Source organism: Chrysemys picta, chromosome 2 (assembly GCF_011386835.1).
Source record: "Chrysemys picta bellii isolate R12L10 chromosome 2, ASM1138683v2, whole genome shotgun sequence".
NCBI lineage: Eukaryota > Metazoa > Chordata > Testudines > Emydidae > Chrysemys > Chrysemys picta.
In genome coordinates, this window is record NC_088792.1 from 10,738,046 (window position 1) to 10,750,058 (window position 12,013).

The following is a 12,013-nucleotide window of genomic DNA, read 5'->3' on the forward strand; positions in this document are numbered from 1 at the left end:
TAATCATGTAGCTTATACTATTTTTTGGTGCTAGCATTTCATAGTAGAAACTTTGTATTTTTTGTGGAGACGTGATCTGCTCCTTAACTTGATGCCAGTCAGTTTCACCTTCTTACATAGAGTAGCTCCCTCTTGACTTTCCCAACTTCTCGCCTGATAGTGGAAAATGCTAACAAACATTGTGTTTTGGGCTCTTTGCCCTCTTAAATTATGGCAGGACAGTGTCCTGAAGTGACCCTGCATAATCATACTCAGTGCAAAGTGCTGTGTATTTAGCAATGCCACGTCTCACCAGCAAGGTTTGAAAGCAAGGACCTCCAGCGGACTAAAGCGTGAGTCTTGACTGCTTGAGCTAAACAAGTAACTCCTCTAGCTGGCACGCGTAATAGGCTCTTGCCCTGTTATGTGGACCAACCATTATAGCAGGTCACTTAAAATACACTGAACCAGTGGACTGTACCTGCACTGGGAATTTTTTGTTTTGTTTTGTTTAAATATTGCTCTGAGTCTCTTGTGAGAAATTATATCCTTTAATATTAAAGTGAATTCTGGGATAAAATCATTGTTAATTTAGCCCTTTATTTATGCCCAGAATAGGTACAGCAGAAGTGAGTATAGGTTTGCCTCATATCTCCCTGCCGTTGAGTTTCAGCCTTAACCTACAAGGCTCACTTCTGAGTCTTAAAACGTAGTTTAGCTTTCATACTTGTTTAATTCTTGCCAATCCTTTCTAGACTACCAACAAGGGTGCCAATTGTGCTGGCGGGTTTCTTTTGTTGTGGATACGATACCTGTTCAGTAGGATCTGGATTGAGGCCACCAATTCACTTCTGTTGGATGGATGGTCTTTATAATAGATAAGACTTGAAAAGAGCTTTAAGCTTCTTGTGTGCATTTTAGTGGCAGGTGCATCCCTAAATCATAGGTGCCAGTAATTGTAAGCTGTGATCCTTGTCTGTATGTATTCAGTTTGATGTTGCTAACATTGTTTCTCTGGTGCTATTCCAGTGTTATTTGTACTTGTTCCACGGTTCATCAAAGAAGATGAAGGCGTTTGTACTGTTTTTCTCCATTTGTCTATGCAACATTTACTTGTATGGTTTAAGGAACATCTGGCAAATACTCTTTCACATAGGAGTGGCTTCTCTTTCTTCATATGAGATACTGACAAGGCAAGTGATGGAGAAACAGCCAGATTTTGGAGTATGAAAACACACGTGGGATTCATCACTCATATTTTAAAAACTCTTGTATTTGCTTACACTGGCCAAAAGTACTTTGGGGAATATTTTAAAAATGCACAACGATGGTTATCACGAGAGAGAGATTTTGAAACGAAACAACTCGAAATAAACTGTGCTCTTATAATTCGTGTCAAATAGACATGCAGGGGATTAGTTGTAGGTCAACTGTGCATTGAAGACTATTTGCAAGCATTCGTAATGGAGGTTCTCCCTGCCATTGAGAATCTTCAGTACCCAGTCTTTTCAGTGTACTCCTTGACTAACACCAAACAGTCAATCTCTCTTCATTTGTCTCATTTGCTTTGCAACAGTTCACTGTTTCAGTGTGTTGCCCTGGGAGTTTGACAGAAAACATTGAAATTGTACGTTAAAACCAAGACTGATTAAAATTGGGGATAATAATGCTTAGCACTTTCATCTATAGATCTCAAGTTGCTTGACAGTTGTAAGCTAAGGAGGCGTTTGTCATAATTAGTCAGTAATTGGTGGGGGGAAAATGCTTTTAGTGGGATCTTCAGGGTAATCCTATTAAGGTGAAATAGAATTATAGGGTCTGAAGAAAAGAAAAGGGCAGGGGCCCTTTTAAAAACCATAAAGGATGTAAAATGTCTCATGAGTAAACTGTACATCTTAATTGTTGGTACGGTGTGAGCTTGAAGTAAGTTTGAAGCTGCATAAAACAAACCTAGAAAACACACAACTGACCTTTCAGCCCAACTGGCCTTTATTTCCTTGTTGAAGGTCACGTTGTTTGAAAGGGTAATAATATGTTTGTTTGGCTTATACAGATAAATAAGCTTGGAAGATGTATTTTGTGACAACCCAGTGAGTTTTTCCACCTTTCAAAAGATACGTTATTAGCGATTAGCAATCCATTCCCCACCCTGGAAAGCAAGAGCAGGTTCTCTTTATTTTACATTTAAGCTCTCATGCTACGGTTAATTTATGAGCATGCACTTTTGAATATAGTCATTAGGAGCTGAATTTGTCCACCTCTGCTGCAATGTATATTCTGGTATTTAATGTACTGAAGTATATACTGACATTTTAAATGTCTATGAACACTTTTTTGATACTTTTTTGGTAAATTGTATAGAGAATGTCCTAATATTTTGATGCAGCTATCTTTTGGAGGGTTAGTGGAGAATCAAACTGAGAAATTACAGGAAGCTTGTAGGTGTAATATTGTGGAGGTACCTTCTTAATTTTTTCTCACTTAACCGTTTTATGGTAGCCCTATGTATTATGTAGAATTTCATCCCCTTGCTAAGGAATTGTTCTTTCACTTAATGACTCTACCTTTCATGGTTGCAAAGAGATTAAATTGATGGAGAGTTACCTTCCTGACTCTGTAGGCAGCTTAAATGTTAGTCAATATTATCTATTTCACTACTGACTATTCTAGCAGAAACATCCAGCTAATATTTTAAACCACAGTCCCACACATTGTGTGCTAAAAGCCCTAACAACTGACTGTCCAGCTGCTGAAACCTCCAGCTTCCTCTGACAACTTGTGCAATGCAACTCTGTGGAGCCAATGCATAAATCCGTGCATAAAGATTTAAGTGACTGGATATTGCATTGATGTCTGCTGTTCTCAGTAGTACAGCCTTTACTGTACCTAGTCCAATGCACTGCTACAGAGAAATAGAAGAATCATTTGCTGTGTTTTTGGGACATGGAAAGGCACTGTGTTGTAAAGGAAGTTCCAGGAGTAAATAAACTTTAAAAAGGGAAAAATATATAAGAAGGAAAGGGATAAAATGAAACGTCAGAAACAGTCGCGGGGAGAAACCTAGAGACCAGTGGAAACTTTAGCTTGATAGGAGACAGTAAATTGGATGTGAAATTGCAAGATGATATGACAGCCAAAAAGGCCCTATAATTGTAGGCTGCATGGGGTGAGACATGTCTCAGAGCAGGGAAGGATCATAATACTTCCTACAGCTCGGATGCAAGCACTCAGAGAATTATTTCATTCAGTTCCAGATATCAGTACCAAAGATAGACGCACTGAAGGGTGTCCATAGAGGACTGTCCAGGTATTGATATTTGAAGAGAGAAGGGAAAGTCACTGCTTGGCATAGTAACGAAAGGGGTCGACCTATCTTGATGTTTGTCCTTCAGATATCGGGTCAGATGAGAGAGAAGTTAGGGCCCAAGAAGGCATAACTAAGGCTAATAGAATGAAACTGAGGAAAAGGAACATTTAGGTTGACTTTAGCAAAGTTTTTGATACGGACTTCCACAGTATTCTTGCCAGCAAGTTAAAGTAGTATGGGCTGGATGAATGGACTATAAGGTGGATAGAAAGCTGGCTAGATTGTCAGGCTCAGCGGGTAGTGATCAATGGCTCCATGTCTAGTTGGCAGCTGGTATCAAGCGGAGTGCCCCAAGGGTCGGTCCTGGGGCCGGTTTTGTTCAATATCTTCATTAATGATCTGGAGGATGGTGTGGATTGCACCCTCAGCAAGTTTGCAGATGACACTAAACTGGGAGGAGTGGTAGATACGCTGGAGGGTAGAGATAGGATACAGAGGGACCTAGACAAATTAGAGGATTGGGCCAAAAGAAATCTGATGAGGTTCAACAAGGACAAGTGCAGAGTCCTGCATTTAGGACGGAAGAATCCCATGCACCGCTACAGACTAGGGTCCGAGTGGCTAGGCAGCAGTTCTGCAGAAAAGGACCTAGGGGTCACAGTGGACGAGAAGCTGGATACGAGTCAACGGTGTGCTCTTGTTGCCAAGGAGGCTAACGGCATTGTGGGCTGTATAAGTAGGGGCATTTCCAGCAGATCGAGGGACGTGATCATTCCCCTCTATTCGACATTGGTGAGGTCTCATCTGGAGTACTGTGTCCAGTTTTGGGCCCCACACTACAAGAAGGATTTGGGAAAAATTGGAAAGAGTCCAGTGGAGGGCAACAAAAATGATTTAGGGGGCTGGAGCACATGACTTATGAGGAAAGGCTGAGGGAACTGGGATTGTTCAGTCTGCAGAAGAGAAGAATGAGGGGGGATTTGATAGCTGCTTTCAACTACCTGAAAGGGGGTTCCAAAGAGGATGGATCTAGACTGTTCTCTGTGGTACCAGATGACAGAACAAGGAGTAATGGTCTCAAGTTGCAATGGGGGAGGTTTAGGTTGGATATTAGGAAAAGCTTTTTTACTAGGAGCATGGTGAAGCACTGGAATGGGTTCCCTAGGGAGCTGGTGGAATCTCCTTCCTTAGAGGTTTTTAAGGCCTGGCTTGACAAAGCCCTGCCTGGGATGATTTATTTGGTGATTGGTCCTGCTTTGAGCATGGGGTTGGACTAGATGACCTCCTGAGGTCCCTTCCAACCCTGATATTCTATGAAAACTGCTTGATACTAAGATCTATTAAACTTTGTGGAATTGGCTGAGGCAGCAGGTCCCAGACTTCATGATTAAAATAACACTTGGGCCTGGTCAAAACCGGGCGGGGGCGGGATGGATCTAAGATATGCAACTTAAGCTACCAGAATAGCGTAGCTGAAGTCAACGTATCTTAGATCGACTTAGAATCACTTACTTCACGTCCTCGCGTCGCGGGATCGACGGCCGCCGCGCCCCCGTCGACTTTGCTTCTGCCTCTCCCCGAACTGGAGTTCAGCAGTCGATGGGAGAGCGATCGGGCATCGATTTATCGTGTCTACACTACACGCGATAAATCGATCCCCGATGGATCGATCGCTACCCGCCGATCCGGCTGGTAGTGTAGACATACCCTTGCCTAAAAATTTGATGTTTGAAGTACCATTTGCAAATTTTTCCTTTTTTATTTTAGTATTTCTGAACTCATCGTAAAATAAATGCCCAAGGAAGCCTAAAATTATAACCTCCTTTTTAAACATTTCAAGTTTTTTATCAGTGAATTAAAAAGCACAATGAAACAGCAATTGTTGGTCATTTTACTCAAATGACAAGGAAGAATTAAATGTCAAGTGACATGTTGACGTAGCTCTGTATGCTGCTAAGCTATGTCAAGGCCTGACTTTAATATATCAATTCAAAGTTCCTCCTCATTCTTATCTGGACTATTGTTGAACATGAGCCAAAGTTCTTTACTTACGTTTTGACAATATTTAAAATAAGAGCTAATCAAAATGTTTTGCATTTTCTCTGATAAAAATATAAAAGTACCATTAATGAGAAGGGTGTTCTTGCTTCACAGATCACGGTTGCTTTGTGTCAGGTAAAATTTTGCTGAGCTTCAGCTGAAGGTCTGGTCCTGCAGACCTAAGTTTCATCTTGTACCTTTTTTTTTTTTTTTTTTTTTTTTAATGGTGATCAGGGCAGAAATCCAGTTCTGTCAGGGAAATCTTTCTGAACATTCAGCCTAGTAGCACTTGTTCCGTTCATGTGAACGGAGGTCTTATTGGAAAATAAGCCACGAAGATGACTAAGAGTAAACTTTTTTTTAATAATCTGTTTTCTAAATTTCCATACGAGGCTCTGCCTTGCTGAGGTTACGGGACATGGTGCTCATACCTCTGGCTAGTCTACTAGGCACTCTTAACCAGGTAGCAGCGCATTGACTTAAATAGGGAAGGCTGTTTCTGCTAGGAAAAGGGGTAGGAGTTTTACTTTTACATGGACAAAACATTGTGGGGAGTAACCTGAATGACAGGATCTGATTTCTACGTCTCCCATGGACCCTGATCCTGGTAGTTTTGTACTTGTCTCCACTAAACGTATTTGAATAAAGCTAGTCTTGCATAGACTTGGGCATCTAGAACACGTAGGTATATCAACACTACTATCTGGAGATGTGAATTCCAGCGCAGGGAGGACATACCTGCACTAGCTCTCATTCAGCTGGCATGCGTCGCCCCGGTGTTAGAAGTGATGGGAGGGCTATCTGCCTTGAGTACATCCCGTCCAAGACTCTGGGTTTAAGCATAATGAAATGAATCACTGGATTTACCTCCTGGAAGGATCATCCAACCCAAGAATCTTTAGGAAAGCAATACAGCAAAATCTCTCAATACAACGTCTGCTTGTCCCGTTGGATCCTATGTTTGGTGAATGGACAAACACCTGGTAGAGATTTGTTACAAAGGAAGTAGGATTGGCAGGGAACCATTCACAGAGAGATTTGGTTCTATAATGTGGGTAATCCTGCCTACAAGATCCATGTTAGGGAACATACATTTAGCAATGTATGTCCATTAATATCTGAACACTTCTTCCAGCTTGGATTGTGATTCAGAGACCAAGGAGAGTTCAAGTTAAGCATGGACTGTCCTAATTTTTTTTTCTGTAAATGTTTACAGTGGCTTCTTGGTATGTTAATTCTGTGCACAGTGCGTGTATAATATATGTTTAAACTTCCTTTTGCTAAAACAGGAAAAGAGATAACAGTTTACATTTATACGAGTCCTTCAGGATTTAATAAAACGAGCGTTTTACTGTTTGAGAACAGAAAATCTGGATCAGAACACTAGGATTGTGCTTGTGTTGAATCAAATCTTTAAAAGGAATCAATTTTTTGTCAGAACCTTAGACCATTTAAAATTGTTTATCCACTTCATGTGAAAATCGAAAGTGAGAATTAAGTCCTTTGGAAACTCTGTTCATCTAGAAATATAACACAAGAAAATAGGCCAAGAGTAAACCTTCCTTACAGTTAAAATATTTATAGTGCTTTGCCAACTTATGAAATATTGACCCATTCTCCCCCTGCCTTTTTAACCAAAGATCTGTTAAGGTTTCTTGAAAGGCTGGCTGGTACCTTTTTAAAAAAACTTTTGCACTGCATTAACAATTGAACCTGTGTATATGTATGTAAAGTCATTTTTTGCACGTGTGTTTGTGTATATATGTACATATCTAATATGATTAGAGTAAAAAATAAATGACTTTTTATAATGGCTGTGTTCATTTATATCTTCAGAAATTAGTGAAACACATCAAACAGGATAAACAAGCTTTTTATCAATGTTGCATCATAAAAAATAAATATACATACCAAACTCTTGACACATTTTCCAGCCTTCAGTATGTATATCTCGAGAATAAGTTGAAGAGAGAAGTTGAGCTTATTTAACAAATACATTTTAAATCCAATCGGGTTCAAATGTTGCCCTAACACTTGCTGAGCGATCTGTGTGGGCTCTCTGTTTTTCCTAGAGAGAAATGTCTGCATGTAGTCATGATGTAGTTATTTTTTTTTAAAATAAGTCTCGTTAGAAAGATGTGCCCATAAAAAATGAAATCCAGTGTACCGAATTAAGAGGCAAGTCAGCCTCCTTTTAGATCACTTGGTGATTGCATAAGGGAGTTGGGGTGATTTTAATTTGAGCCCAAAGTGTAAGTGTATTTCTTACACTCTCCTGTTAGCTTTTTATCCTACACTCCTCTCTTCCATCCGCTTAGCAAGAACCTTATATCAACCTAGGTTTCCTTAGAAGCAGTGATCCAAAGGTGATGTGTAAGGAAATAGGTCTAAGTTACTGAGTCCTGTGCCCATTTTCCAATGTGTAAATATAAGGTGCTTTCTAAATTCCAAGGCCTTGCCTTCGCTAGGTGACAAGGTGTGTTTAACCTTTTAAAAGCCTAGTGTAGACAAGGAAAGTTGTCGTTTTAACATCTCTTAGCTGGTCAAGGTAAACCCTAGGCTCCCTGATAGCGTTTTCTGTGATCAGCTAACAATTTGTTAAAATACAGCTGCCTTTTCTACTCTAGGATGTTAATGGATGTTAAAAATGTGCCCTTTTCCTCGTGTAAACATGACCCAAGCTGATGTGGGATACCAGGTAGCTGACTGGGTAACAAAATGGCAGATGAAATTCAATGTTGATACATGCAAAGTAATACACGTTGGAAAACATAATCCCAACTATACATATAAAATAATGGGGTCTAAATGAGCTGTTACTACTCAAGAGGGAGATTTTTGGAGTCAATTGTGGATAGTTCACTGAAAACATCCACGCAATATGCGGCGGCAGTCAAAAAAACCTAACAAAGTTGGGAATCGTTAGGCAAGGGATAGAAAAGACAGAAAATATCATATTGCCTCCATATAAATCCATGGTACTCCCACATCTTGAATACTGAGTGCAGATCTGGTCTCCCCCATCTCAAGAGATTGGAATTGGAAAAGGTACAGAAAAGAGCAACAAAAATGTTTAGTGGGATGGGACAGCTTCCATATGAAGAGAGGTTAATAAGACTGGGGCTCTTCAGCTTGGAAAAGAGACGACTAAGGGGGTATATGATAGAGGTCTATAAAATCATGACTGGTGTGGAGAGAGTAAATAAGGAAGTGTTGTTTACTCCTCATATAACACAAGAAATAGGGGTCACCAAATGAAATTAATAGGCAGCAGATTTAAAACAAACAAAAGGAAGTATTTTTTCACACAATACACAGTCAACCTGTGGAACTCTTTGCTAGAGGATATTGTGAAGGCCAAGACCATACCAGCATTCAAAAAAGAACTAGATAAATTCAAGGAGGATAGGTCCATCAATGGCGATGGGCAGGGATGGTGTCCCTAGCCTCTACTAGAAGCTGGGAATGGGCATCAGGCGATGGATGACTTTATGATTACCTGTTCTGTTCATTCCCTGTGAAGCATCTGGCATTGACCACTGTGGGAAGACAGGATACTGGGCTAGATGGACCTTTGGTCTGACCCAGTAGGGCCGTTCTTATGCCCATAAATGCACTGAAAGAGCCACAATTTCAACTCTAGCTTCACTTTTGAATGTGCCCTAATGTATCTACCTTCAAAAGTAGAAGGGCTGAGTCATCCTTGCTGAGGTGCTAACTAGCGGTGCTGGGGTGTATAGATATTTCCAACCTGAAGCTTAACGGAAGTGTTTCTGCTGTAATGAGGTACAATGTAGCCGGTAACAAATGAGAGCCTTATTCTTCTGAACTGCTCCGCCCTTAGAATTCTATTTTTCTTGTAAATAAAGGGCTGCTCAACGCACGTTTCTTCTTGGGATGCCAAATGGAAAAGAGCCGCTGCTTTGCCCTTTTTTCTTTTCCCTCGATGTTAGGGGAGAAAGCAAGAACAGCTTCATTTTCTTTTGAAGATTCTGAGAAGAGGAGGCAGGAGGATGAGAGGAGCGTCATGCCAAAGGAGGAACAATTCCTCTGGTGATGAGTGTGTGCAATTTCATGATAAAGCATGCACATCTATGCCTGACCTTGGGCGTTTGGCAACTCAACTTTTGTGTCAAGTATCAGAGGGGGAGCCGTGTTAGTCTGGATCTGTAAAAAGCAACAGAGAGTCCTGTGGCACCTTATAGACTAACAGACGTATTGGAGCATGAGCTTTCGTGGGTGAATACCCGCTTGTCAGACGCAATACCCGCTTGCGTCTGACGAAGTGGGTATTCACCCACGAAAACTTATGCTCCAATACGTCCGTTAGTCTATAAGGCGCCACAGGACTCGTTGTTGCTTTCAACTTTTGTGCTGATGCTTTCCTTTGAGTGTGACCCAGTTACATCTAGAACTACGTTTGGAGCGGTAATGGTCACTAGGAAAAGATCAGCTTGGAATGCATTATTTGCTCCTGAGGCAGGTTTGATGAGCGTCCTGGTTAAAAGTGAAAGAATCCTGCCATTATAACAGCCGTTGGTCCTTAAATGGATCACCAACATGGTGGCACGCAGCCTGTATAGGCCCCCAAATTTGTTTCCCTTAAGGGCAAGCGGCAGTGGATACCATTTTAGGAACTCGTCAGTCACTATGCCATATACCTGCAGTATCCACAGTATGTGCCTGGGGCTAGAAGAGCAGAGAAGTTATTACGCTCCCTGTGGAATAGCCAATGAGTTTTTAATGGTGGCTACTGTTTACAGCATCTCAGAAGATGGCTTTTAATCTGTGTCAGAAATGAAAACAGAAGAACAGGAGTACTTGTGGGCTGTAGTCCACGAAAGCTTATGCTCTAATAAATTTGTTAGTCTCTAAGGTGCCACAAGTACTCCTGTTCTTCTTTTTGCGGATACAGACTAACACGGCTGTTACTCTGAGAAATGAAAACAGCACCATTGCTGGGAAAGTTGGTTAATATTAAAGGGGAACAGTGACTGGAATGTGGTTGCACTAGCGTTTTGCATTCCGAATTTTGTGTCAGAATCTTCAAACCTGAAATATTTTGACCAGATCGTCAACTGGTAGAAATCATGAAACAATTGGTGGACATATATATAATATTTTCCATTGTCAAGTATTTTATTAGGAATTTGAAAACTGACAACCAACTATACAGCCCGGGGAAGGGTGAGGGTGTGGGACTGCAGACACATGACTTGTAAAAATTGGGATGACTTTTTCATATGTGAAAAACTGAATTTTGGAACTTGTAGATCAGTTTTCATGCTTAGGTTTGGTCTGGCTCCCTTCTATATCTGATACTTAGACCCAAATGCCGCTTTTGCCACACTTTTAATTTTCACTGTGTGTTTTTTAAAATGTCTTTTTTACGTTTGCCTTTCAGGTAAAGAGGAACACTAGTTTTGGATACTTGAAACAGACCATTTTGAATAATTAAATGGTGAAAACTCTGATTTCTGCTACTATAAGAATGAAAAGTAATCAAAATACAGGACCAGGCCTAATTACATTTGGTAGAATAAAAGTCATTCTGTATAAGAGGAGGTGAGAAGGAGCAGAGAAGATAGAGGGACTGAAAGAATGGCTATTAAAATGTAAAGCAGAAGTCAGCATAGCATGGCACAAGTCTAGAGAGAGCGGCTGAGATTCATTATTTCATTACACAATGAAATATATTAACATACAAAATCCTTTCTTTCAAGGGCTCTGGTGTGGAACAGTTTAAAAAAAAAGAAAAAAAGCAATTATGCAAAAAGTTCAGTTATGGAATACATTAGTGTTCATAAATATGTATTAGGCCAGCCAATCAAAGAGCCCTGTCCTGTGTGGTGCTGAACTCTATCAACTCCCACTGACTTGACGGAAAGTTGGGCCTGTCGAGTCCCAGGCAGGATCGGACCTGAACAATCCACACTTGCCTGATGACAAAGGCCAAAAAAGTCTTTCAGTTCATGCAGCCCCTTCAGATGTGGGAAGTCCAGGACACGTGACCTGCCATTCCCCATTGCTTCTAGCACTCAAGACCCACAGGTTGCTGGGATGAGCATCCCCTCTGGGTGTGGAATCCCCATTAATTCCAATCGCAGATGGACGCTGGGAGGTCTTAGCAGAGTGGACCCTATATATTCTAAATAAGCATCTGTTTTACATGTTCAGCCATCTCTTAAAGGTATATAACCATTATTCATGTAATATCCATCCAGGTACTTCTATGGCTCTTATCACCAGTGTCTGAGCACCTGTGTTTATGTTATGGTAACATCCAGAGTCCCTAGTAAAATCTGCAGTCCCATGGTGCCAGGTATTGTAGAAATATCGAGGCAGACTCTGCGGAGCTGAAATCTGCAAAGGAGGAAAAAGTAAATATTCCCAGTAATATTAGGCCACTCTGTGAGAGAGATTTTGGTCTGAGAAGTTTGTGTCTTAACAGCATGGAATTCCCTTCCAGAGGTGGAATCCCTCATTCATAGTATTGCCATATTAATTTATTTACTTAATTCTGCGCTGCTTTATGATGATCCAACTTCCAGTTGTGCATTCCCATCCCCCGGTGCAGTGTATTCTTTGTCTTTGGCCCTTTGGAGGTAAGGACCACTGTTTCCTCTATAACCTGGCTCGGGCAGAACAGTCAGTGTTCGACAAATGACACGATGCCCATTCCATGTG

The 12,013-nt window shown here is 40.9% G+C and overlaps 1 protein-coding gene across 4 annotated transcripts in view; it reads left to right on the plus strand.

The window, feature by feature from the left end:
- Positions 1 to 12,013, plus strand: part of SEC22C (SEC22 homolog C, vesicle trafficking protein) — a 73,433-nt gene that overhangs the window by 27,768 nt on the left and 33,652 nt on the right. For 2 of the 4 annotated variants that reach the window (XM_065582631.1, XM_065582632.1), the window contains one exon: positions 1,009 to 2,976. The exons of the other annotated variants lie outside the window; for them this stretch is intronic. In XM_065582631.1, the coding sequence (XP_065438703.1) occupies positions 1,009 to 1,209 (201 nt within the window). In that variant the 3' untranslated portion in view covers positions 1,210 to 2,976. Of the gene's footprint in view, positions 1 to 1,008; positions 2,977 to 12,013 lie in introns of those variants that run through there. 4 annotated transcript variants of the gene reach the window in all.